This window comes from Furipterus horrens, unplaced genomic scaffold (assembly GCF_987537825.1).
Source record: "Furipterus horrens unplaced genomic scaffold, mFurHor1.1.pri manual_scaffold_5, whole genome shotgun sequence".
Lineage (NCBI taxonomy): Eukaryota > Metazoa > Chordata > Mammalia > Chiroptera > Furipteridae > Furipterus > Furipterus horrens.
Window position 1 is genome coordinate 152,904,807 of NW_028327175.1, and position 27,702 is coordinate 152,932,508.

At 37.9% G+C, this 27,702-nt stretch overlaps 1 protein-coding gene across 1 annotated transcript in view; it reads left to right on the top strand.

Annotated features, from left to right (window-relative positions):
* The first annotated feature begins 14,992 nt into the window (after window positions 1-14,992).
* Window positions 14,993-27,702, top strand: part of CABCOCO1 (ciliary associated calcium binding coiled-coil 1) — a 127,156-nt gene continuing 114,446 nt past the window's right edge. The window contains exon 1 of the mRNA XM_090279299.1: window positions 14,993-15,076. Coding sequence (XP_090135425.1) covers window positions 14,996-15,076 — 81 coding nt within the window. The 5' untranslated portion in view covers window positions 14,993-14,995. The remainder of the gene's footprint in view (window positions 15,077-27,702) is intronic.

Consider the following 27,702-nt stretch of genomic DNA (forward strand, 5'->3'; position numbering starts at 1 on the left):
CTCCTCATTTTTTTCAATTCTTATTTCTTCATTCTGTGCTGGTTGACTATTGTTTTCCTCCTTATGTTCCAAATCATTGATCTGAACTCGTTTCCTTCCTTTCACCATTGGTTTTGTGTGAATTTTCCTTTGTTTCATTTAGCATAGCCTTCACTTCTTCCCTTATGCATTTGCCATACTTAAGCATATCTGTCAAGCCTGTGGACATCTTTATCACCAGTGTTTTGAATTCTGCATCTATTAGCTTGGCTATCTCCTCGTTTGTTAGGTTAGCTATCTGCTCGTCGCTTATTTCTCCCACTGGAACCTTGATCCATTTCCCCTTTTGGGCCATACTTCTCTGTCTCCTCATCTTGACAGGCTTCTGTGTTTGTTTGCCTCTGTGTCTTATGTAGAGCTGTAGCTCCTGTTACATTGTAAGGGGCAGAGGGTTAGGTTGCTCGTCAGTAGAGGGCAACCTGTTTCATCACATTGTGGCACTGTACGTGGGGGACGGGTCTGTGAGGGAACACTGCCACCTGTTCAGTACTCACCCTTTTTCTGGCAGTTCTCCCACTTTGTATGGGATTGGCTCCTCTCTAGTTGTTGCTCTGGCTGTCATTACCTGAATGGGTGGATCTGCAGACATTCTAGGACTGCGGGGGATTTTTTAACAAGCAGACTCTGCTAATAGACTGGCCATTTCTTCCTCTGCCCCAACGCCCACTGGTTCGCACAGTCAGGAGCAATAAGGCTTTATTTTCTCTGGCACTGGGATCATGAGCTGCGTGGTCTGGTCTGGTGCTGGGAGTGCTCCCCATGTGTCTCTCCTGACTTTTTAAAATGTGTGACTGCGCTTTCTGGCAGCCTGATGCTCCTACCACTGCTGCTACCACCACACTGCATCCTCTCTGCCCCAGCTCCGCCCCTCCTACCTGTCTGGATGAGTATTTCTTCTTTATATCTTTGTTTGTTGGACTTCCATGCAGCTTGATATTCTGGAACTTCTGGTTGTCTCTAGTTTTGAGGTAGTTGTATTCCTTCTTAGTTGTGGAGGGAGACGCAGCATGTCTGTCTAGGCCTCCATCTTGGCTGGAAGCCCTCCAGTTCTTTTATTAAATACATATATAATATAATATAATATAAATACACATAGATTATATATAAGTATCATACTATTTATATCACAGTTTGTTCTGTGACCTCTTTTAATTAATCATGAACAATTTCTCAAACATGGTTTTTGTAACCATATAAAATTTCACTTTATGGATCTAACTTGGTTTATTTTAATTTTCTCCCATTATTAAACATTATTTCTCTCTTCCCCACTCTAAGATTATAAGCAATGTTATACCAAAAATTATAGGTGATTATTGCAGACATTTGGGATTATATCCTTGGGATACAATTCTAGAAATGTAATTTACAAGTCAAGGAGTATATAAACTTTTATATTTTTATGTATATTGTCATATGAACTTCTAGAAATGCTACTAATTTACATGTTCACAAGAAGTGTCCTAAGAATCTTGATAGGCAAAGAGATACTGTGATTGTTTTAATTTGCATTTCTTTTAACATTAGTGAGGTTTAACCTCTTTCATGTGTTTCTTTTCATTAATATATCTTCTTTTGAGTTGTACTCATATACACCCTGCCTATTTTTCTACTGGGGAGAGGGCAGACAATATTTTTGTTTTCCTCATCTCACATTCATTTCAATAATTCTAATTCAACACAAAATAAGTTTTAGGTTAATATTTTATGTTTTATTTTTCTCCACATTAAGACATGGCTTCCACATAAATGAAACCATTTTCAACATATTAATCAACCACTGAAGACAACCAACGTACTAATTATGGAAGTATGATAAAACTATGAATATCCACTTCTCAATTCATGGACAGAAAACAACTTATATTCTGACTAGATAAGAAGGTAAAATTTAGGTGTAGTTCTTCAAGTGAGTTGAGGGGTGAGGTATAAAATTTAGAAGCCTGTGGACACAGCAGTAGCAACTTTAAGCTCCAGTGAATTGCCCCTTTACCTCTAACACTGTAGCAATAACCTCCCTCCAAGTTCAGTCATCTAAAGTCAATGACAACTAATAAAATTATGAAGGTTTTTGTACTATTCTACTTCCTCAATGGTACATTATATAGATTAAAACAGGTGAAAGAAAACACAAATTATTTTGGTCATTGTACTATTTATATTCACAAAAGGAGCAATACTTTCTAGTTTCATTTAGGGCAACTATGGGCACAATTTATGTTATTTCCTATTACCATTTTAAAATCTACTTTCACATTTATTTATTTAAAGAATAACAACCTATACCCTTCTCTTACTAATTTTTTAAAATTAAGTTTCTATATGTAAATACATAGATGAAAGTGTTATATTATTCATATAAATATAATTTATATTCCATTTTAACATATGTTATAACTATAAACACATTTAGTTACTATAAAGTATATTTGTTTATAACTATAAAAACAAGCATAGAGAGACTTTTCCAGCCATGTCAATCTCAATATTTAATTTATTGCAATATTCTGACTTGATCTAGTTGTGTTAAAAAAAGGAAATCCAATCTATATAAGTAATTGCAAATGGTAGGTTGCAAAAAACACAAAATTTCCCTGTAGTCTCAGAATGTTCTTTAGTTAAGCTATTCAGAACTTAAAATAAAATAAAGGTTAGTCACCAATTGTATTTCAGCTTTTCTCAGAAATAATCTAAACCTAACAAACAGTACTAGAATTATTTTTCATGGCACTATATAAATATGTTATGGTTTCCTTGTTAATGAGCTGTCAACAATTTCACTATGATGAGAACATGTAACTAGCAGACACATTCCTGATTCTACCCTGTGCAACACATGAACTATGTAAAAATTTTATTTTGAACAGAACGATAAGACATGACTTTATTTAAAATCATGAAATATTTAAACATTTCCAGCCAAAAAACATCGATGCAATGTCCAAATCTATGCACAGAGGTAGAAAATGTTTGCACATATGCAAAAAGTGTCTAACACAGGTTGAGGTCCCCCAATATGTTAGTATGTGGATTATAGATGTTTGAGCACATGATTTTAAACATAGCTTTTAAAATATGGCTAATAATAGATGCTTTGAAAAACTAATGTCAAATCAAATTTCAGCGTAACCTCCAAACACTGTTTGTAAACCACTGCTATGAAACAGTACAGAATGTAACTTTGGCCCCTACTCAGATTGTCTTGAGTTTAAATTCTATCCCCTCTACTAAATAGATGTGTAACACTGGAAAATAACTAACTTCTTTAAGCTTCAGTAACCACACCTGTTGTGAGATATAAGAAAGTTATGCATGGAAAGCAGTTATCCAGAAGGCTAGTTATGGTGATGTTGTGATAGTAAGCATTGTTCAATTGTCATCTTTTCTCTAAGGCCTATCCTGACCATCCCACTTAAAACTATAACATGCCCAGATTCTCACAACCCAACATTTCTGATCCTTTGACCATCTGCTCTATTTTTTCCATAGCACATAATCACTTTTTGCCAAACTATTAAGCATCAACCAGTAGAATATTATTTCCAATTAAAGAAAGATCACATTACATATACTATCAGTCTCCTTGCTGATCTTAACTTCTCAGATTCACATAGAGAAAAGGCCTTTCAAAATACTAATTGGTGGGTTCTTATATCTTGAAATGGAATCTAGGATTATTAATTCACTAGAATGACATTTCCGAGAGTATACATGTTTGCTGTCATTTTTTTTTTTAACCAAATGCTTAGTATAGTGCCTGACACATAGTCAGTAGTCAATAAAAACTTGTTGAATGAATAAGAAGAAGAAAATGCCTTGGGAAACATTATTGGCTTTAAATGGTTTAAATTGTGAAGGAAATTCCTTTTACTTCATTTTATGTTCCTAATATTCAGTGTAATCATATAATTAAACACTGGTCACTGAAGGTGTAATTAGAAGCAGGACTCTAATACAGAGTTTATCTATCCATGTATGGATATAACCCAAGCCAGTTTCATGGGCATCCCCATAATCTAGGTTCCAGTAGGGAAGAAAGGGAAGGCTCTGTAGGTGAATAAGGAGGTTCAAGTTTACAGTGCCTGACCACTCCAGGCAGAGATTAGGTAAAAAGTTCCATTCCTTGTCCAATGAAGGGAGGGGCAGTAATTCTGCCAATAGGTTTCAAAAAAATATAACGGCAAGAAAGAAACTAGAATAATGTCTTTCCCTATAGTCTTACAATATCCTTGAACCTTGGACCTATGACCATTGGACTCTACCAGTTACAGAGTCCTGTGAATAGCCTATCTCTTCTTGGGCAGAGTCAAGAGTCAATGGGAAGGCTGCCAAATCAAGATTGGCCAGGCACTCAGGAGTGGAATGCCTACCAAGAGTAGCCCACTGGTCCTTTCAAAATCAACCTTTTAAACATATCTTGAATATTTAATTCAACTGCTGAATTTTAATCAACTTGCATCAGTCAGCTTTGTGTCTATGGCCAGGGCATCAACTATTTTCAGAGAGTCTAATAATCGAAAGAAAAAGATGATCTCATTTCGGTGTATCATTTGTTTAGAGGATCTAGATCCCAAAGAGGAGATTGTCCTAACAACCCTCCCACAAATTATGAGGGTAATTTCAGGGCAAAGCCAGACCTGCTAGAACATTCTGGTTGAATCTCATATGAGCTCATTCTTAATGACAAAAATATGATTGAGTGTCATGGTGGTTTCAACTCAGTTTTTTTATTTGAATCCATTTTCTCTTTCCAGAGTCTAAAGATTACTTCTGCTCTACCATCCAGTTTCTCGTCCCTTCTTTTTTCTTTTTTTTTTAACTTTATTTTTTCTTTTTCTAGGCAAATATTCTAAGTTTAGATGACTCAATATGAGGAATTGTTTAATGATTTTCTGAGAAGAACCATCAATGTTACAGGAAACTAAAATTTTTAAGGTTATCCAGCTGGTCAAAAGTCTCACTTGACAGGATTAACTGTACTACTTTGTAGTTAAGCTATGTTCTATGAAACAGGATTTATTGTGCTACCTTGTATACAAGCTATGTTTATCAGAATACTGGTGGTCATGAGGTGACACCATAAGAGGCATGTGGAACTGTCATAATAACAACATGACGTTAACCATTAACCACCAATCAGCTATGATATCTAGTTTGAGAAATACCCCATATAATCTTTACTAACCTAGCCTTCCAGAGAATATAGACAATCAAACATTCCCAAAAAATTAGTGATTTCTCTTCTTCTAAAATAAAATAGAAAGTGGCAGAGTAAATTATGCTACTTTGATGTCGTCGTCGGCAGCCGTCTGTCTCGAGAGACGATGGTGTAGCTTCTTAAGAGTCTATCTGCACCACCGAGAATGGCTGTGCAGTCCGACTCGGGAGTGACACGGTATCTGTCTCCTCCCGTGTTGAATCGACATCTTGCGATGACGCTGGAGTGTCCTCTCCAGTGAAGCTGAAGCTACAGAGCCTGGGCAGGGTGATATGGAGGGTCTGCTGTTGCCCATGCAGCAGACCCCCCCCTCTCTTCGCAGCTGAAGGGTCCAAGGGAAAGACGGAGTCAATACAGCTTGGGTTCAGGTGCGCCGCAGGAGTTGCCGGTGTTGACTACAACGTCGAACCGCCTTAGGGACTCCGGCTCCGGATTTTCTGTCGGGGTTTACTCCCTTAGCCTTTCCCCTGAAGAGGTATGCCGCAAGGCAGCGGAGGTTTTTTGGAGTCAGAGTTTTCCTTCTCTGATGTGCCCTGACTGGAAGATCGAACCAGCGACACTTAGCTCGCAGGCCGACGCTCAATCCACTGAGCCAAACCAGCCAGGGGAGTACTTTGATGTACTCCTCTGAAAACAGCACAATGAAAACATGAATTCCTGTAGTATAGATAGTTAACCTGGTTGGAAGTACTCAAAATGCATTTTATCTGAAGAAGATACACTTGAGGCTTTTGGTAATATTGAAAAAAAAAAAAAAACGTTTAAAAGTATGCCACTGACAACAGCCTACATAGACATTTCCCAAAGAAGATATAAAAATGACCAGTTGGTACAGGGAAAAATGCTTATTGCTAGTCATAGGGAAATGCCAACTGAAACCACAGTGAGATGTTATTTCAGACCTGTTAAAATGGGCATGATAAAAACAACAAGAGATAACAAGTGTTGGTGAGGATGTGGAGGGAAGGGAATACTCGTGCACTGTTAGTGGGATTGTAAACCGGTACAACCACTATGGAAAACAGCATACAGGATCCTAAAAAAATTAAAAATAGAACTACAATAATCTAGCGATTTCACTATTGGGAATATATACAAAGGGAACGAAAACACTAACCTGAAAAGATATGTATCCCCATATTCATAGCAGGATTATTTATAGTACCCAAGACTAAGAAAACAATTTAAGTTTCCATCGATGGATGAAGGATAAAGAATCTTTTAGATATGTATATATATGAATATTATATATGTAGAATATTATTTAGTCATAGAAAGAGAGGAAATCTTGCCTTTTGCAACAACAGGGGTGGACATGGAGGGCATTTTGCTAAGTGAAATGCCAGAAAGAGAAAGACAAATACTGTATTATCTCACTTACATGTGAAATCTAAAAACAAAAAATAAATATTACAAAATACAAAAACCAAACTAATTTTAAAAAATCAGATTTGTGTTTACCAGAGGTTGGGGTGTGGGAAGAGGACCAATGGAGGAAGGTTGCCAAGAGGTACAAACTTGTAGTTATAAGAGAAATAAGTACTAGGATTGTAATGTACAGTGTTAACTATAGTTAATACTGCTGAATGGTATATATGAAAGTTATTAAAAGAGCAAATGCTAAGAGTTTTCATCATGAGAAATTTTTTTCCCTTTTTTGTGTTTTCTTCGTACTTAATTTATATGAGAGGATGGATACTTATTGAACTTACCATATTAATCATTTCACAATATATGTAAGTCAAACCATTATGCTGTACATACACCTTAAATTTATACAGTGACATATGTTAATTTATATCCCAATAAAACTGAGAAAAAGATAAAATAATTTCAACTACAAAAAAGAAAAACAGAGAAAATTATGTCATCTGTTGTGCTAGAATTGAGAATAGTTATAGCTACAAGAATATTTGCTATTAGTTGATTTATTTTTTCATCATCATGCTCTGACTGTTAATTGAATTGCACCAGAACAGTACAATAGATGCTATGGATGGTAAAAGAAATCATAACATCTATGACACTGGTAGATAGAGTAAAGCTGTCTATGAGGTAAGAAGATATCAGAAGAGACCTCCTATTTCCAAAATACACACTCCACAGTTTGGGAATCCTGTACTAAAACATCACTCATTTGAGCTGCAAAAGAATTTTCCATCTTCAAGAACCTCCTAGTGAAACACAAATACCCCTGTTAGGTGCTAAGATGTATCATCTCACACTTTAGTTATTATTATATACCTTGGTGGATAACTTCCCAAGAGGAAAACACTAAATGAGTTAGCAATTTTTGCAAAAGCACTAGGGAAGGGGGGCAGGGGACAAGAGGAGAGACATTGAGGGGAAAATGGAAAGGTTCCAGTGATAGACTTCATCGACCTACCAGCCTGACACAGTTGAGGTAATATAATGTAGTGGGGCAGAGAGAGCAGGCTGGGGAATCACAGGAATGAGTCCACACCAGGGGCTGCCAGCTACCTACTTAGCCACAAGACATTAGATATTTTACCTTGGCCCTCTGAGCCTCAGTGTCCTCATCTGTAAAACAAAAGGCCATTGTATTTATCAGAGTTCTCCAGAGAAACAGAATTGATAGGATAAGTGTTTAAAACATAGAGATTTATGATGAGGAATTGGTTAACATGATTACAGGGGCTGAGACATCTACGGTCTGCCTTCCGCAAGGTGCAGATCTAGGGAAGCCAATAATAGAATTCCAAGCCAAGTGTGAAGGCCTGAGAACCAGGGGAGCTGATGGTGTCATTCCCAATCTGAGTCCAAGGGCAAAAGGAGATTATGTTTCAGCTCAATGGTCAGGCATAGAAAGTGAATTATATTTTCCCCTGTGTTTTTGTCTTATTTGGGCACTTATGGGAGGCCAATATATTTTACTCAGTCTACTGGTTCCAATATTAATCTTATTCAGAAACACCCTCACAGACACACCCAGAAATAATGTTTAGCCAAATATCTGGGCAGCCTGTGGCCTAGTCAAGCTGTCATAAAATTAATCATCACAAGTCCATCCTTCATCACTGATATGCATTTCCTTAAACCATGCTTCATCTCCAAATAAAGAAAATAACATGGTCATAATTCCACCTAACATGCCACAACCATCCTCTGCCCAACTGAAAACACACTAACCATTTCCCCAGAAGTTAAAGTCCTTGAGTGATGTTTAGTTTTCTTGATATCCTGTGACTTAAATACTATGATGTAAACTTAGTAATAATACCTGAATATTATGACATAAAGTCAATACATTTTATGTTATATAAGGGTAAACAAGAAGAAAGCACACATGTATTCATAACAAAATAAGGAGAAAGTACTCATGATAGTTACAATCTGTTTCTGTAACTGATTAGTGGTCATAATATTTATAAGTACTCTCTTCTACTACCTTTTCTGTATTCCTTTGGTCTTCAGCAAGCACCTTAGACGGTTGAGGTTGTTTACTTGCTGGGATGACCTGAACCTTCATTCCTGAAGGGTCTGGAACATTAGTTACCCTGCCTGAACTGGGTTGTTGTGGTTTCCCATTGACCTTAATTACAGGACATGGTAATTAAGAGGTCCTCAAGGGTGTTTTGTGTACCAGACATACTCTTCTTACCTCCACTGTGGAGCAGTAGCCTAATTTCCCCTCTGTAGTCAGGATCAGTCACCCAAACCAACACCATAATTCCCTTCTTTACCTGTTGATTCAGGGGCATGAGAAACCCCAAGTGATCAGGTAGCTGTCTTAACTTCCAGTCCTATGGGATCATTCTTGTTTCCTGATAGAGGCATCTCTCCTCCCTCTGGAACTAAGACTTTTAGGCCAGCCGAGCATAAAGTCATGGGAACAGGAAGCAAAACTTTTGCTAGTGGGTCTTTCTCATTTCTACTCCTTGATTCCTAGGCCAATGGATCCTTAGCTACAGAAGAAACAGCACTATATAGCAGACACTGATTCAGAGCATAAACAGCTTTCTGGAGAACCTTGCCTCCTTAGCCCTGCCAGGTATTGCCACCTATATGCTGCTATAACTGAGTCTTCAAAGGGCCATTCCACTGGTCCATCAAATCTACTTCCAGATGAGGTGAACATGGTAGGACCAGTGAATCCATAAACATGGGCCCATTGCCACACTTCCTTTGCTGTGAAATAATTTCTTTGATCAGAAGCAATGCTGTATGGAATACCATGACAGTGGATTCTAATAATTAAATAAAATAATGTATGTTATTTTATTTCCTCAGAATCATAACCATGCATGTAATTAGAAATGTTTAATAACAGTACTGTAATACTGTGTGCTTGTCAAAGTAAATGTTTCAGACAAAGAATGCTTTGGGAAATTATACTCTAATAGAATTTTCAGAGATAAAGCTTCTTTAGAGATTATCCAGGGGCTTTCAAACTTTTTAAAACTCAAAATCCTTCCTTGTAACAAAATTTACAAGAAAACTATTATGTAAAACAGGTAAAATAGACTTGCTATATTTAAAAGTGGGGTGAGGTGGGAGGTCATACACAGAGAGGGGCAATGCTTGCTCAGTCAAGCACTTTCTAGGATACCCGAGATAAATATTCTCAAAAATACATTCAAAGGGCATGTCCCCTGCTATTCATTAAGTGACACCCAGACACTTCTAGGTAGTTTTAGAAGAAAAAAAAAATCAATGAATCTATTTTATTTCACAAATATAAAAGGTGGGATGGATTTTGATTTTTACAAAAAAATCTTTATGGGTAACTTGGATCATGTTTTGAAAGATTCTGTTTGCACTTGAGTTTGAGTCTGTCTGCCTTGGACAACACTCTGGAAACAAGGTACAGTTTTTTCTTTGTCAGCTGAAGCATGGCCACTTAATAAAGATGTCATTGTTTAGGTTTCTAAACTTGTATTTTGCATTAAATTACCAATCCACAAATATGAATCGATGATTCAACAGAAGTTCACCAAAGCATAAAGGAAATGATGAAAATGCTAAGGCAAATACTACAGTAAAGAACAGTTTGTAAGTGAAAGTAATTAACTTGTGTGCAAATACAGATTATAAGTTTCAATATGCTGGGACAAGTGAATCTGTGAACACTGTGCATTTTCACAAACAACCTCTCCTCCCTCCTGGTTTCCAGATGAATACCACAACATCACATAGCATAGAATAAAGTTTTATTGGGAAAGATCCAATCTCCAATGCCAGGATCAGCAAGAAAGAGAAGAGGAAAGTACTATTCCTTCCCCACACTCCCTATCACCCATGGAGAGGCATGCCAGGGCCCAAGCGATCTATTATTTTGCCTTGTCATAGGTCAAGTTTTAAATTCTTGACAATGGGATAACTACACAGGCTTCTTGGCATTGGAAAGTGAGGACTTGGGGAACCAGAAGCTTACACGAATCATCTGGGACAGAGCTGCCCAGGACATGGCAATTACAGGTCCCATGAGTAGTTCCCCTCTGCCTGCCATCAATTCTGAGGGTGGTGGAACTTGGCTACAGCACCTCCAGGGGAAAATGGTTGGAGGTAGGGTGCAATTCTATCTAGGTAACAGTTCAAGGTTACTTGAACTGCTCATTGTGCAACAAACAGCTAAGTGGTGGGCAGCAATGATGTTGAACAAGCCAGATTTAGTCGTCTGTGTTAAATACTTTGGAGTTCATTTTTGCTGATATCAGTCAAGGGTAAGCCATCCAGGGCACACTGTCAAGTGGAGAAGGTGAAGAGTGAGGGGCAAACAGAAGATGTCCACATGCCAAGGAAGACAGGACCCAGTGGCAACCCTGGAGAGGACAGCTTTAGGAAAGCAAAGGAAGTGGGAGGCTGATGGAAGGCTGTGGAGACTGATAAACAAGAGACCACTTTTTCAGTATGTTGATCAGGGAAAAAAAACGAACAAATTATAAAACTATCTTAAAGAGGTATCTGGATTTGGAAAAGAGTATTTTCTGGTCTGGGAGAAAAATTTTAAATTTTCATAGCAAGAACATAAGGATCAACTGTAAAATAAATAACTGGAGAGAGAAAAACAGATATATCCACAACGGGAGAGCAGAGTTTTGAAGACAAGCTGCAGAATCACAAGAACACTGTCAAAATCATAGCATTTAATGGAAATCATTCCCTCCCCCAATAACAATTAGTCAGTCTTAGATGCATTCTGCTACAGGAGGTTTACTATGCCCATCTCCTAAAAGTGTTTTCTCTTTTTTTAAAAAAGTATTTTCTTAAGGTTAGACTTTCAAATCTTCTCACATATGACTTGAACATATTAAGGCACTTGACTGAAATGACAAGACCAGATTTAAGGATTAGGTCAAGATTTAAGAAAACCAAATATATTTCAAGATTGATTATTAGATTACTTGCTTTGCTAAAAATTAAGTATATAACAAAGAATAAAATTTAAGCAGAAATTAAAATGGATTTTATATATTTTTCCACATCTGGCACTTTCAACATATTTGAAGGCTAAGATACAACATATTATCTAAATTCCACCTCTAGAACTTTGTGGTCTCTCAGTAACATTTGATGGACAAATTGGAACCTTTCCAGCCTGACCCACCTAAGACTATCACGGGTGTTACTTAATAGATTAAAAACTTCAGGAATCATTGTTTTAACTACTAATAGGCTATTTAGGACATTATTTCATGTATTGTTAAAGACTTCATTCATACTTAAAATGAGCCAGTGGCATAGGAACCATGAAGAGTGGAGGAGCCGTTTCCTCGCCCTAAAAGACAGCTGAAATCTCAGAGTTCATTGTCAGCTGTTGCCACCCTAGCCTATTCATATGCATCACTGAATTACCTAGTCCTTTCTTTAAAGTTTCTCTTGTATTTAAAGGTATGGTCTTTTTAAACATCCAATGCTTTAATTGGTAAAATAGAAAAGCCCCTCTTCAAGAAAACTTAATTCCATTTTTAACTATTCATAATTATCTAGGTGTGTAGACTGGAGTACAGTAGTCCCTCTCTATATCACGGTTCACTTATCGCGGCCTCACTGTATGGCAGGATTTTAAAAAAATATTATATTTAATTATTTATCGCAGATTTTCCGCTATGTCGTGGGATTTTGCGGTACTGTATACGTATGTTGTTAAAGTTACATAGGTTTAAGAGGGTAGAATATGTTTAAGAACATAAGTAGTGTTTATAAAAGTGTGGAAAAGATTAATAAGGGAGTGGGAAATGTTAATAAGGGGCTGGGAATGGTTTATAAGTGTGTGGGAAGGGTTTATAAAGCTTTAATATATATATATATAAATACTAAAATAAATGTAAGGTTCCTAATTTATGGATTTTCACCTATCGCAGGGGTGTCTAGGATGTAATACCCACGATAAGTGAGGGAATACTGTACTTTCATTAGTATAGGGGCCAATCCAATTGGTCAAACAATAGTGTCAAGTTACTCCATGTTTTGCTGTAATGTGGTGAAAGTCTGAGGTCTTTTTTAAAAAGACCCGTATGTTTCCTTTCCTATTCCAGCTTAAAAAATAAACTAAGATAACAAATGGAATTTTGTAGGCTTTGGTTTGAAGCCTTTATCTTCAAAAGAGACCTGAGAAGGAAGAGTTTACTGACCTTTCCATATAAGAAAGCACATCATCTACTGAGATGTCTTTTTTTTTTTTTTTTGCACTTCCCTATGAAAGAAGTGAGGAACTAAAATTAGCTTCAACTTGTGAAAACTAAAAGTAACCTTCAGGCTAATGGGTTTTAAACATCACTCCTTACCAGGTAAAAATTAATTGTGCCCCATAATATTAAAGAACCTCCTCAAAACTGACTTATCCAGTAAATTACAACATTAAATACTGTCAAACTGGAATTCCTACAAAACAATTCCCCTCTCCCTGAGGTAACCTTCCCACCACTATTAAAATTGATGTTATCTTTAATGGAGTACACCATCTAGTTCTGGGATCCAAAAAGGTGGAACAGAAATCTAAAAACTGTCAAAGAAATGGCATAATTAAAGGCCAGAAAAATATATCGGATCTTTGAGAAAATTAGAACTGTAGTTTAGAGAAATAAATTTAAGGAATGTGGAGAGTTCTTAGCTAGCAGAAGGTGATTTGCTGTTTTCAATGTCTTTGAAGTAGTGATCAGAAGGAAATAAACTCATTGTAATGAGTTTGTAAGGTGGTAGCTCTTGTATTAACTCTGGCAATCACTAAAAAGTGAATATATTTCCACTAATTGAGGAAGGTCTAATGTAGTCTTTTAAAAATGGACTTGGAAGTCATAAACACATTCTTGAATGGATACTGTGTATTAAGAACTAAACTAGTGTCTTTATGAGTAAAAATACCATTACAACCCACTTGAAAAAATTGTCCAAACACATACAAAACCAGAGACAATTCATGAACACAAGTTGACAGTACAAATTGTGTGCATAATTTGAACTGTGAGACAATTCGAAGGAAAGGCATTATTATCATGAGGTTATGTAAAGCTGAAGTGTTCAATTTGGTCTGAAATTGGGGAAACATAAGAAGTGGTCCACGATGAAATATTATCCTGGCAGCTATATACAGGATGGGTTAAAGTCAGGAGAAATAGTACGAAATAATGCCAACCCTAACAATATCTAATATTTACAGGAGCCAGACCCTGTTCTAAACATTCCCATATATTAACATGTTAAATTCTCTCAGTAGCCCTGGCTGGGTGGCTCCGTCGGTTGGAACTACGTCCTGTGCACCAAAAAGGCTGCAGTTCCATCCCTGGTAGGGGTGCATACAGAAACCCATCTATGTCTCTCTCTCTCTCTCTTTCTCTCTGTCTGTCTCTCTCCCCCCTCCTTCCCTTCCCCCCACAACAAAATATCAATAAACATATGATTGGGTGAGGATTAAAAAAAAACAAAACTTGCAGTAATACTATAAGGCAGTCATTATGCCATTTTACAGATGGCAAAACTGAAGCACTTAAATAATGTCTGATTTTGATTTTTACACTAAGCTTCCTACGCAGCAACATCCATGCAGGTAATTACAAGCAAAGTACTACTTATTTTCAAAACAGGTATAATCCAGAAAGGAATACTCATACAGCCACGAACTATATTGTTTTTATTATGGAAAAATTTCAAACATACGAATACTATAACGACCACCCTCGCCACCATGTACCTAATCTTGACTCACCTACTATACCTCTATTCCCCTTATCACTTTGGAGTAAATCCATACATTGTATCATTTCATCATCAATACTGTACATCTTTCAGTCCGCATCTCTGAAAGATAAGGAAGCTCTTTTCTTTTTAAATATAATAACATGGCACCTTAAAATTGCAATAATTCCTCAAAATCAAATGTCAATCAATAGTAAAGTTCCAATAATACATCTCACTTGAACATTTATTGAGAACTTATGCATTAGCATTAGAAACTTCCATATATTAGCTCGCTTAAATTGCTGTTATTTAAATGGATTTTTTTTTTGGGGGGGGGGGTCTTTTCCCCTTCTTCCACTCTTACTAAAAAGAATGCGTCTGTTTCTACCCAAAGATTTAAAAGGCCTTCCCAGCAGCGCCACTGAACAACCTCACCAGGGTCTCCCGCTCCCAGCACTAGCCAGTCCCAGCCCCTTCCCAGGTGCGGTCCAGGCTCCGGACCAGAAACCGCTTGGCGCCGGGATCAGCTCCCCGGGCCCAGGACGCTGGCCCCGCCCCGGTTGCCTAGGCGACGAGGGCCCGCTTTGCAGCGGCGAGATCATGGCGACTTCTTTGGGAACACCTTTAGGGGGTGCGACCCCCACGCCGGCGACCCCGGTAGGAGCCTCGCCCGAGTCAGTGGTACATCGCCCCCACCCGGTACCTGCAACCCCTGAGTGCACGCCCTCGGCCTGTGGGGTGGGGGGCCCAGGCCAGTGCGGGGTGGCGTCCCCGACCAGGGTTGGGCGGGCCGCGAGCCTAGAGGGCAGAGGATTTGGGGCGGTGCTGCGTGCCGGGGCGGTGTTAGGGCCCCGGAGATCCCGCCCCGCGCTCCCGAAGCCCGCCAGCCTGCCACGTCCTACCAGCCTTGGCGTGCCCCGCGTGGTGCCCTGCAGTACAAACTGTAGCAATTCCTCCATTGATTGGACGGATCGTTTTCAGGCCTAAAGGACCTGATAACTAGGCGCTTCTCCCCGGATTCGATGCACTTAAAAAGGGGTCTTGTAATTTTAAATGGGCCAGCCAGTTCCTTTTGGAAATATCTACTCAAGTCTTTTTTCAATGATCACAATTCCGATTTGTGAAAAGTTGTCAGAAAATAACTCTTCATAGGTACTGGATTATATCTGAAGGCTAGGGCTTGATTTCTCCCTTATTATTTTACCATTTCTCTAAATAAATAAATACATGATAAGAGGTTGGACAAAGGAGGAACGCCTGGAAAATCGACATTCTGATTATGGCTTAGTTGTTCATCACCAACCAGCTTGTCTTCCGGAAAGTTCTTTAACCTCCTTCGGCCCTCGTGGTTGCCTGTGCACAATATTTATCTTTAGGTTCCTCCCAATATCAGCTCTCAATAATAGATGGGCTTTAGGTAACTTTAATTACTTATAAGCTTAGTATCCTGAGATACTTACTGAGAACATGCCTGCTATGCCAGTTATTACTAAAAATTATTTTCTTCATACACTAAGCCCACATGATGTTCCTATGAAGTTTTTTTTTTTTTAATTTTTCTAAGGCCCCAAAGGTAAATGATGTTATATTGACGTTGTATGCTCAACTCCCTTATTAGTCTAAATAATGTTTTCTGTGTAGAAGGAAATATTAGCTACAATATTAGAAATGAGCCAATAATTAAGTTCCTTGCTCAGAGATATACAGTCTTTCCCAACCCAGACTCTTTCCATTACTATCTGCAGACTGCAAAGGCATGCTGTCTCTCCTATGAGCCTTTGAAACTAGCATATTTTCAAAAATACATTTTAATGTGATAAACTGGTTACTAAGCCAGTTACTCCCTTGTTATCTCGAATGTAGGTAATACAATTTCAAAAATGGCATAGAAAATTTTCCAATGAAATTGTTTTATTTAAATATATACAAAAATGTACTTAGGACAGTGCATAATTGTCAGTGTGCACTTACATGTACTTATCCATGTAGATAACATCCTTTCTAAACAGGCTGATAATTTGAGGGCTTAATGAATCTGTACGAAAGAAAGAACGAAAGAAAGGAAGGAAGAAAGAAAGACCCCACAATTTTTTTTAAAGATGCAAAGAAATGTCATGCTCCAGGGGAAAATTTTCACTTTTTATAATGGATGATGAGTCAGATGAATTAGCTAGTTCCAGACCTTAGATGATTATCTGCCATGTTAGCACTATCGGTAGGCACACTTGTTAACTTCTTCAAGGATCAGATTTTCCCTATAATCATTCAAGATATGCTTAATCTTTTAGTTAGTAACAAATTTAAGAAATCCAGTTGGAACTTAGACTCACTTAGCTGTGCTCAGTTACTAACAGTAACAGGTTAATACTCTGCATGGTGGAAATTCCATGTTTCCTTTCTAATTAAAGCAGAGTTCCTGTAGTTCACGGAGAAGAGAATTGATCTACAGAGCTGTGTCATTCATTAGAATGACAAGTTCTGCCAGCTGCCCATTTGTGCTGACTGGAGGGTTCAGGGGTTAGATGGAAAAGGTGGCAAAAACTTCTCTCTCTTGGTGTCTGTTCCCAAGGCCACAGCTTTTCAGTTAGATACTGAAAGTTTCTTCTCAGATCAGGTTCTTTCCAGAGTTGAACCCCTGAGACCTGGTCCCTTAAGGTGTCATTTCTAATAAATTCGGTATTCAAATTGACTTAGTCGATAGACCAGGTAGTCATTTGAAAGAAGCTGTAGTGAAATATTTCTTTTCTTGCCAAGTCTATTGGAAATAAACCATAAGCTTCCAGTAGTCTGAGGCTTCCCATTTGTTGTTTGTTGCCAATACCTAGAATGAAAATATCCAATTATCCCAATCACATAGTAGGCACTCAATAAAATATAACTAATTAAAATCACAGGTGGTCTGACATATGCCAGGAGGGGTAGTTATCACAGACTAAAATCTACTCTGGGAGATACCATAAATAAGTAGGCATGAAATGCAGGTCCAGGAAAATACTTTTCCTATGACATTGCATTAACTCTTCTTGCCAACTTTCTGAATTTAACAATCCAGGTTCTTTAGTAACATTGGAGTAAATGTCTCCCTCTGAAAGGTAAGGCTAAACTAGTAGCAGATGTCTGTATAAATGCACAAGAATAGAAAAATAACAAAAACCTGAAAATAAGCATTTGCTATAGTCATATAAGTGAAATGAGTTTATAAGTTAATTTGTAAATGAGTTTATAAATGAATACTAAGAATTCAATCATCAATCTTTTATCATTAGTTTGTTCATAAACTGACTTTCTTAATATCTTCAAAAATACTGTTTGGTAAATATAATCATTTAAGTAGTATGCTTAAAAGGACTGTACTTCAATTTACATCAGAGAACTAAAAAAAAAGTGTAAATGATAATTTCCCACCCAATTGCTTCTTTTGAATTATGTCCCTTCCCATTACCACAACCCCTGATAGCTGACATTTCCGCAATGCATTCAGGCCTTGATCCGCACAGGAGGACACTTAACTTACATACTCTTGAGTGGAAAGATGAATGTCATCTGTCTTAGAGATCCTCAGCCTGCCCAGGAGGAGGCCATTGACAATTCTCTGTATATTAGGGGGTCTCTAGAGACCTTGAAAACAGCCCCCACTCTATTATTGGCAAGTTAGAGGCTCAACTTGAACAGAAAAATGATGAGGTTTCTGCAATTTCATATTACTCAAGTGGTATCTACTGAAGCCATTCACAGCATATAGTGTAAATCAACCTCTGCAAGGCTAAGGGGAGGACGCCAAAATATTGCTTAAAATATTGTTGAGAAAACAGTACTAATGTACCTCAAAATGTTAATATACAGTAGTATTATTTATCAGATTCTGGGAATACTGGCTGTGGTTGTGGAGATATCGGCTAACATTTAGGGTTGTCTTTCTTATTACTATTGGTCTTTGGGTCTCCTGTCTTATTTTAAAAGTCTTGCTTCATCTCCCTTCTCCAGCCTCTCTTTCAGGTTGCACAAATAATCTTCAATCTTTTTCTAATATTTAAAGTTTTAATATACTAAAGTTAGGTTTTTAACACAGCTACAATTAATGTTTGATAGATGTATATTGCTTATTTTAAATGAGGATCTTACTTTGTTTTCTTCTAGATGTGAATCATCAATTACGGTAGCTTCATTTACTAAATAAACTATCCTCTCTGCTTGTAGAGAAGGGACTGACTGCCACTATCATATTATAACATTATATGTATACTTGAATGGGCACAAGAATGGACAAAATATTCAGATGGACAGAATAGAGAATTCAAATACATAACAGGCATTGCTAGATTTCAGTGGCAAAACTCTCAGTACAATATGAATAAAAAAAGAAAAGCCAAACATGAAAAAATTATTTGCCAAACATCATTGTGTTGAATGATGAAATACCAAAGCTATTTGTAGAAAAACTAGGAACTAAAAAAGAGATTCTGGCTAGTAACATTGTAATCCAATGTATTATAGAGGTTCTAACTAATAAAATAAGAAAACTAAGTATGTGGTTTACATTTTAGAAATGAGGAAATTTAAAAAAACTTTAGTTGTAAAGATTACATGATTGCATACCTAGGAACCTGACACTATATTTGCATGATTTAAGCTAATAAGAAATTTGATAAGGTTACATGTAACACACATATAAGGCCAATTGCTTTTCTCTATATTAGAATTAATTAGAAATGGAAATGGCAAGAACGTGGTTAAGCTATACTTGGTTATAAACATAATAAGAAAGGCATGGAACATAAATTACAAACTATGAAAAGTTTAATAACAGGAGCTGATAAAAAAGATTTATTGGAAACCTTCAAATTTAAAAAATTAAGTTCTTCCTACAGTATAAATGCAATGCAATGGAACTAAAGATTTAGTTCCTACATGTGATTAAATACTTTCAAAGTTATGTTATAGTTGTTTATGATGATCCATCCTTGGATTTCTGAATTTAACCTAATTTTGTCACAATGACAACTTAGTATTCTTTTAGTAAATTTCTGGATTCAATTTTCTAAGAGAATATTTTAATAAGAATTTTTGCATCTCAAATTTGTTAATGATTTTGGTTTATAATTTTCTTCTTGTGCTAGGTCAGGTTTTTGTGTATAGATTATGCTGACTTCTTAAAAATGAATTATCTGCAGTCTATAATTATTACACTTAGCAGTATTTATGTGTTCTTGTTTGTTAGGTAGGATTTCAAGTGTAAAATTATTGGGCACAGAGACATTTAAAAAAATCGACCTTCAATGTAGTTCATGTTTAGTCAGTTCTGTTTTCTCTCTTTCCCCTGGTCAAGTTGGATAATTTACATATACCTACAAAATCACACATTTCCTTGTAATTAAAAAAAATTTTTAATATGCTTTATTGATTATGATGTTACAGTTGTCCCAATTTCTTTTCCATTTGTTCCCCTCCACCCAGTGACACCCCTCCTCCCCCTTAGTCCATGCCCATTGGTTGTGCATAAAGTTCTTCTCAACATCTTCCTGTCTACTCCACTCCCTCCTACTATGCTTCTTAATTCCTGTACCATCTCTCTACCTTTCCTCCTTCCCCTCCCTGCTGACCTCCCCTTGAAATGTTCCCCACACCTATAATCCTTTTCCCACTCTCGTTGCCTACTTCGTTTGCCTTTGTTTTGATTCCCTAGCTTCTGTTGTTGGTGGTTGTGATGCAGTTTTCATTTTAATGCTCGTAGTTTTGATCCTCTTTCTCCTAAACAAGTCCCTTTAACATCTCATATGACAGTGGTTTGGATCTGATGAACTCCTTCAGTTTTACTTTGTCCTGGAAGCACTTTCTCTGCCCTTCTATTCTGAATGACAGCTTTGCTGGGTAAAGTAATCATGGTTGTAGGTTTTTGATTTTCATTACTTTGAATATTTCTTTACAGTCCTTTCTTGCCTGCAGAGTTGGTTTTTTGTTGTTGTTGTTGTTGTTGCATAAAATTGATTCTTTTATTATTATTAATGTTCCTTCTTGGTTCTAGAAAATTTCTTTGATCTGAAATTTACTTTATCTGATATTTCATATGGCCACTCCTTCTCTGATTAATGTTTTCACGGTATATCTTTTTGCAGCCTTTCCATCTCAATCTATGTATGTTATATTTTTTAAGTATATTTTATTGATTATATTGTTACAATAGTTCCAATTTTTTCCCCTTTGCTCCCCCCCGCCCAGCACCCCCCTTCCCTGACAATCCGCTCCCCAAGTCCATGCCCATGGCTCACCCTTTCATATATTCTTCTTCTTTTGTTTTAAAATAATTAATTAATTAGTTAAATATTTTAACAATAAAAAATAACAATCCCTCCCTCTCAGACTTAAGACCCTTTACAATCTTATAAAGGACAATGGACGAAGGTCTCGAGCTCCTCTAGCTGCTTCAAGCTGGACATGGTCATCGTCCTACCTACCCTTGGGTCAAGAAATCCCTAATAAGAGTGGGGATGTGGAGAGGAGGGTGGCCTTCCTACAAGGGGAAGGATCGTGCAGACTCTAGGTTGGTTGGCTGTCTCTGGACAACGGCATGCTTGGTTTAACAGGCTGGCATCCTTGTTGTATTCTGGGGGCAACAGGGTTAAAGGACATCGTTCAATCCGTAACCACTAGATGACAAAAGACAGGTATTAATTTTTCAATGTCCCACATTAGGGAAAAGAAGGGCTTCTTTGGAGGAAGGTATGCCAGGTACATCTCATCTGTCTAAAACCCTTTTGCCCATTATACTTAGTTTGGGCTGAGGGAAATATTTTAGGTTTCCCCCCTCTCAGGCCTCTGGGCTCTTTCTGTCCAAGCCATTAGGATAGAAAAGAGAAACCAGTTTTAATGTGAAGCCCACAGACCACCCCGTTCTTCACCAACCCAGCCACTTAGTTCAGCCAAACCATTGAGTCTCAGGAGGCAGCAATGCAGACAGGATTAAGTGAGGCCTATACGTACAGACAATCACTCAGGTAATGAGATCATAGGCTTACGCCCTTTGAAATCAGAAAACACATGTTAATTTATGTAATATAACCCACACACAAGTTTATAGATCTGTAGGACTGTCTTATCGGAAAGACATCCAGTTGCAAGGCATTTGACATTCTTCTTGCCTGTAAATTAAACATCTTTGATAATGCCACAGACATAGTTTAACTTTCAAATGAAAACAAATTTTAAATGAAAAGAAACTTTAAAGACGGTTAGCTGCACTACTTTATAGTCTACCACTGGGCATTGTGATCTTCCTTGAATCTTGATTTTTCTCCCTAAGATTACCCTCCTTGTCATTAAAGGGACTGCATTAAGTTCATTTTTAATTTATCCTGTTCATTTGCATAAATACAACAAGAGCAGCAAATGATCACTTATGATCTTTAGTTCTGCTTTGCTGGAATTTACGCAAGGAACATTTAGGGTGACCTTCAGTCTGCCCTTCAGGGCACAGAAGCTGAGCCACATACCTGGCATTCAGCCTTGCCTGTAAACACCTGTCTTTTCCAGGTCCTCCTGGTTTTCCATTGTGCCTTAGGGTCCCTTCTAGCCATCTTTCAGGAAAACAACCTTCGTTCCTTCCCTGGAAATATTGCTATGGACCGCTCATCCATCCAAGGTACCAGGCCTTTTATCTCGTGGACTTTTATTACCTTTGAAAGTCAGTCCCAGTTGCTCAGGGCTTTTTGGTAACAACCAAAGCCCAAGCATGTCTCCTTTAGGCATGACATTCCAGTCAAAGTCTTAGTAAAAAAAATCATTATTAACAACTGGTCTTATTAGTTTTATGCAAAGAAACTTAAGTCATTACTTACTTCTTTAGAATGCCAAATTCTAGAGGGATCAGATAGGGAGAAAATATATACAGTGTGAAGGAAAAACCTTGTCCTTCTAATATTCACTGAACTTGCATTTCTATTCTTTATATTTTTATTTTTCCCCCCACTAAAAATTTTTCTGCTTCTTTGTTTTTCCATTACAGTTGTCTCACTTTTTTCCCCCTCTTGCTTCTCTGCACCCTGTCCCTCCCTTCTCCCACATTCAGTCCCCACCCAGTTGTCCATGTCCATGGGTCATTTATACATGCTCTTTGACTAGACCCTTCCCCTTCTTACCACTTCTCTCCCTCCCATCTCCCCCTTTGTTACTGTTAGTTTATTCCTCGTTTACATACCTCTGGTTCAATTTTGCTCATTTGTTTGTGTTGTTCATTAGTTTCCTGTAACAGGTGATAGCATAAGGTAATTTTCTTTTGTTGCCTGGCTTATTTCGCTAAGCATAATTCTCTCTAGTTCCAATCATGTTGTTGCAAATGGTAGAAGTGCCTTCTTTCTTTCAGTACTTATTCATTGTCATTTTCCCCCTTTGTACTCGTGTTCCTCTCTGTCTCTCTCTGTTTCTTCATCTTCTTAAAGCAGACCCTTTAGCATCTCTTGCAATACTGGTTTGGTGGAGATGTATTCTTTTAACCTTCTTTTGTCTTGGAAACTCCTTATTTCACCTTCCATTTTGAATGAGAGCCTTGCTGGGTAGAGTATTCTTGGTTGTAGGCCTTTGTTTTTCATTACTTGGAATATATTTTGCCATTCCCTTCTGGCTTGTAGTGTTTCTGCTGAGAAATCTGATGATAGCCTTATTGGAGCTCCCTTGTATGTTATTAGTTGTTTCTCTCTTGCTGCTTTTAGGATTCTCTCTTTGTCTTTGAATGTTGCCATTTTAATTATGATGTGTCTTGAAGTGGGCTTGTTGGGGTTCATCTTCATTGGGACCCTCTGTGCTTCCTGAACTTGCATGATTCTTTCTCTCTTCATGTTAGGGAAGTTTTCTGTCATTAGTTTTTCAAAGAGGTTTTCTATCCCTTGCTCTTCTTCTTCTCCTTCTGGAATTCCTATGATACGGATATTATTACGTTTCATGTTGTCCTGCAGCTGTCTTAGAGCCTCTTCAGTCTTGTTCAGCCTTTTTTCATTTTGTTGCACTGTCTGTGAGTTTTTGTCTACATTGTCCTCCAGCTCGCTGATCCGATTTTCTGCTTCCTCTAGCCTGTTTTTAATTCCTTCTACTGTGTTCTTCAATTCAGAGATCATATTCTTCATTTCCTCCTGGCTCTTATTGATAGCTTCCATGTCCTTTTTGATGCTGGTATAGTTCTCAGTAAGTTCCTTATAGTTCTTCTGGAGTTCACTGTAGTTTTTCTGGAGTTCTTTGTAGTTTCCGCTGAGCTCATTGAGCTTCTCCATAATCCATGCTTTCAATTCCATATCTGATAGTTGGCTCCCCTCTCTTTCATTTAGCACTCTTTCTGGGGACTCTACCTTTCCTTTCGATGGGGTGTTGTTTCTCTGTCTCCCCATTTTTGTGACTCCTATTGTTTGTTGGTGCTCTTAGAATGATCTGCACTTCCTGGATCTGCCCCTGGTGGCGTCAGATCCTGTACCAGTCTGGGCCTAGGCAGCCTGTTGGAGACTTCCAGGGATCTATTGCCTTTGTCTGGCTTCTTTAGTTGTTAATCTATTCAATCTGTGATTAGCCTTCAGGCTTAAGGACCGTGGGTGTGGCAGCTTAATTCCTGTAGGCAGGGCCTTTGCTTCCCCTCAGGCTGACGTCACTTGGCCGGGAATGGTCTGCCTGCAGTGTGGGGATGAGTCAGCACTGGGACCCGGCCAGCCACTTCCCCAGCTCTCCCCTCAAAGCCACCACACCAAACTCTCCCCAAGCGTCTCCAGTCCTCTCTGCCTTTCCTCCGCTTGAGCCCAGGGTAAGTGGGGGCCAAAATATTTTTGTATGTGATCCACTTAAGAGCTCTTTTTCTCCAGCTGTTTCTCTCCGGCTATCAAGAAACCCTGTGGCTTTTCGCTTTTCTCAGCTGGATACTATTTTACTTTCCATTCTGTTGCTGTAGGCTGGGAAGCCCAGCTGGGGGTTTAGACCCTGCCCTTCTCAGGGGGAATGCCTGGCTGCTGAGCTGTTTCTCAGTCCCTTCAGCTGCCACCCGTGTGAGCCCAGCCAGCCCTTCCACATCTCCGCACTCCCTACCGGTCACGTTGTGATGTAGCGGCCTTTTTTGTCTCTCCGTGGTTATAAGACTTCTCTCCAGCTGGTGTTTGGTTGGTTATTCCAGATGATTTCTCCAAAATTACGTTGTAAATCCAGACTAGTTCTGGGAGGAAGTTAGTGTAGCTTCCACTTACTCCTCTGCCATCTTGTTTCTCCTTTTTTTTTTTTTTTTTTTTTTTTGAGAAATCAGCTGATAGTCTTATTGGGACCCCTTTGTATTTAATTCTCTTCTTCTCTCTTGCTGCTTTTAAGATTCTCTCTTTATCCTTAATTTTTGACATTTTGATTATAAGGTGTCTTGCTGTGATTCTCCCTGGGTCCAGTTTTTTTGGAACTCTCTGTGCTTCCTGGACCTGTAAGTCTATTTCCTTCCCCTAGTTAGGGAAGTTCTGCTTCATTATTTTTTCACATAATTTTTCAATTTCTTGTTCTTCTTCTTCACCTCTGGCAACCCTATGATTCAGATGTTGGCCCGCTTATAGCTGTCTCATAGGTTTCTGAGCCTCTCCTCATTTTCCTCACTTTTTGTGCACTTCCTCTTTCTGCACTGGTTGACTGTTTGTTCCTACCCTATGTTCCGATTTGTTGATTTGATACCTCATTTTCTCTCCCTCACCACTTTTTTTGTATGTGTTTTTGTTCGTTTCAGCAAGACTAGCCTTCATTCCTTCCTCGTCTTGTTTAAGATCTGCTGTCAGGTCTGTAAGCATTCTTAGAACCAAAACTCTGAACTGTGCCTTGGAAAGATTTCCTATCTGCTAATCCATTAGATCAGCTATTTGCTGGCTGGTCAGCTGCATCGCTGGGATCTCTACCATGATCTCTGCCATCCTGACAGTTTTGTGTTTACCTTTGCTTCCTGGGTGGGGCTGTCACACCTTGTATGCTATAAGGGGCAGAGCCCTGTGCACTCCTCACTACTGGGCGACCCTTCTTACCACACTGTGGCATTTTGTGTGGGGGCAGGGGTCCAAGATGGATTCTTGCTATTTACTCTCCGCTGAGATACCAGGAGCTTCTTCCTCTGTCCCCACCCCCTGTGGCCTTCCCCAGTGTTGGAATTGCAAGCTGACAGGTCTGGTCTGCAGCCAGAGGTGCTCCCCAGGTGCTTCTCACCTCCCCTTAAATACGGGTGTCTGTGCTTACCTCCATCCTGCTGCCATTGCTGCAGCTTCTGTTGACAACACAGCTTGCCCTCTCTGCCCTGGCTTTGCCCCTCCTACTCATCTGGACGAGCACCACTTCTTTATAACTTCATACGTTGGACTTCCATGTAGCTTTATTTTCTGGAACTTCTGGTTTTGCAGTAGACCTATTCCTTCTTAGTTGTGGAGGGAGATGGAGTGTGTCAGTCTAGGCCTCCATCTTGGCTGGAAGTCTGAAATCCATTTCCTTGTAGTAATTTTAAGTGCATTTCCACTTATGTGGCAATATTTATATATTTTTTTTTATTTTTAATGCCATTTGCCAAAGATTTGCCTATATTATTCATTATTTTTAAAGAACTAGCTCTTGCTTTAACTTATCCTTCTTTCAGGTCTTTTTTTCTTTTTCTTAAATTATGTGGACAGGACTATAGTGAGGTGAGTGAGGCACTCCCCTTGGGCACCAAATTTAAGGGTTGCCAAAATATGCAGTGGGAAAGGTAAACTATGTTTTAATGCAATATTTAAAAAATCAAAGTTAATGCAAAAAAAAATCCCAATAGATCAAAGTTTTAAGTAAAGATAGCATTGGTATTACTGATTCTTTTTCCTTTTGCCTCAGGCTCCAATATGGTTCAACACAGTGCTGCTTCTTGGTTCACTTATTTTCAGGCTTAAAGAAAGTCTTTTAAAGTGTGGAAATTGTAGATCACCCTATGTTCTCTATGATTGTTAAACCCCTCTTTAGTCATCTTTGGTGAAACATTCATTAAGAATCTTTTAAGACATTACCAGTGATGGATACAAAGATGCCCCCAGAAACCTTAAATTCTAGAAGGAAGATGTATGTACAATGTGGAAGGTTTAGGTGACATTAGAGAAAAAATTCAGAGAAAAGATTACGTAGCAAATAATATTAGGCTTTCAATTTTATTACTTCTGAAAAAACTGCTAAAATCTACCAGGTGGTGGAGTAAAATGAGTTATACCGCAGTTTAGTTTACAGATTTTCCTAGTAAGAGATATAATTGTACAGAGAAAGCCACAATTACATATCAGCATTTTTATTAGCCTATTCATGAATTTTCTATTTATCTTCAATTTGTGCAAAGTAGAATGTATATGTTAAAAGATTAAAGATTTTTAACCACTTTATAAGCAAACAAAAGAGCTCTAGTTTAAAACAGGTCCAGGAATTCAGTTTAAAACAAAGGAAACAAGAAACCAGAGGCAAACCCTCCTACAAGATGATTATCTTAATCTATCAAGTTTTAGTTAAAAATAAAAATAAAAATGAAGCACTAATCATAGGCATATTAGCTAGAATTGTTATTATACAAAAGGTTAAGATTATTGTATTCTTTTTCATGTAGTTCTTGTGTGACCTATTTTTTCCTTTCCAGAAAAATTTTAAATAGAACTAAATTGATCTGAATGTCTGTATAACGTACCTTTTATGTATATCTTATCCATTATTAATAATGATTGCAATCTTGTGTGGTATTAAAACATATCAAAATGATTTTTTAACATGAATCCAAATTTAGGTTCATAAGACTTGCTGTAAGTCACAAAATAATCAGTAGTCAAACCTCATGAGATTTCCAGATCCAAGTCCTGCTGTTCATCGCGCTGCGTCATCTAACAGTGTCATCATATGCGGGAGATAATTCAGACAGCCTATTAGCAGCCTATGTGGACATGACTAGGATTTGTAGAGTTCTAAAAAGAAGTAAAAGACTGAATGACTGTCCCTGGAGAATTTATAATCTAATAGGATTGACAGTACAGGAATACTTATACTTTACTGCTACTAATAAAGATATACATAAAAAAACAAACATTTAAACAAATATATAGTCATATATTATGGACTAAAATACTACCCTAAAAATTGAGTGCATTTAATTTCCAAGTATCTGAATGCCTACTAGGTGCAAAGCATTATTACATTTTAGATACTCAGGTATTTTTGAGTTTTTGAGATTTTACTCGAATAGAATAACCTAGTTTAGGTTATTTGCTAATCCTAGATTACAAAAAGATAGCTATTCAAGTAGTATATTTCATTTCTAAATTTAGATTTAA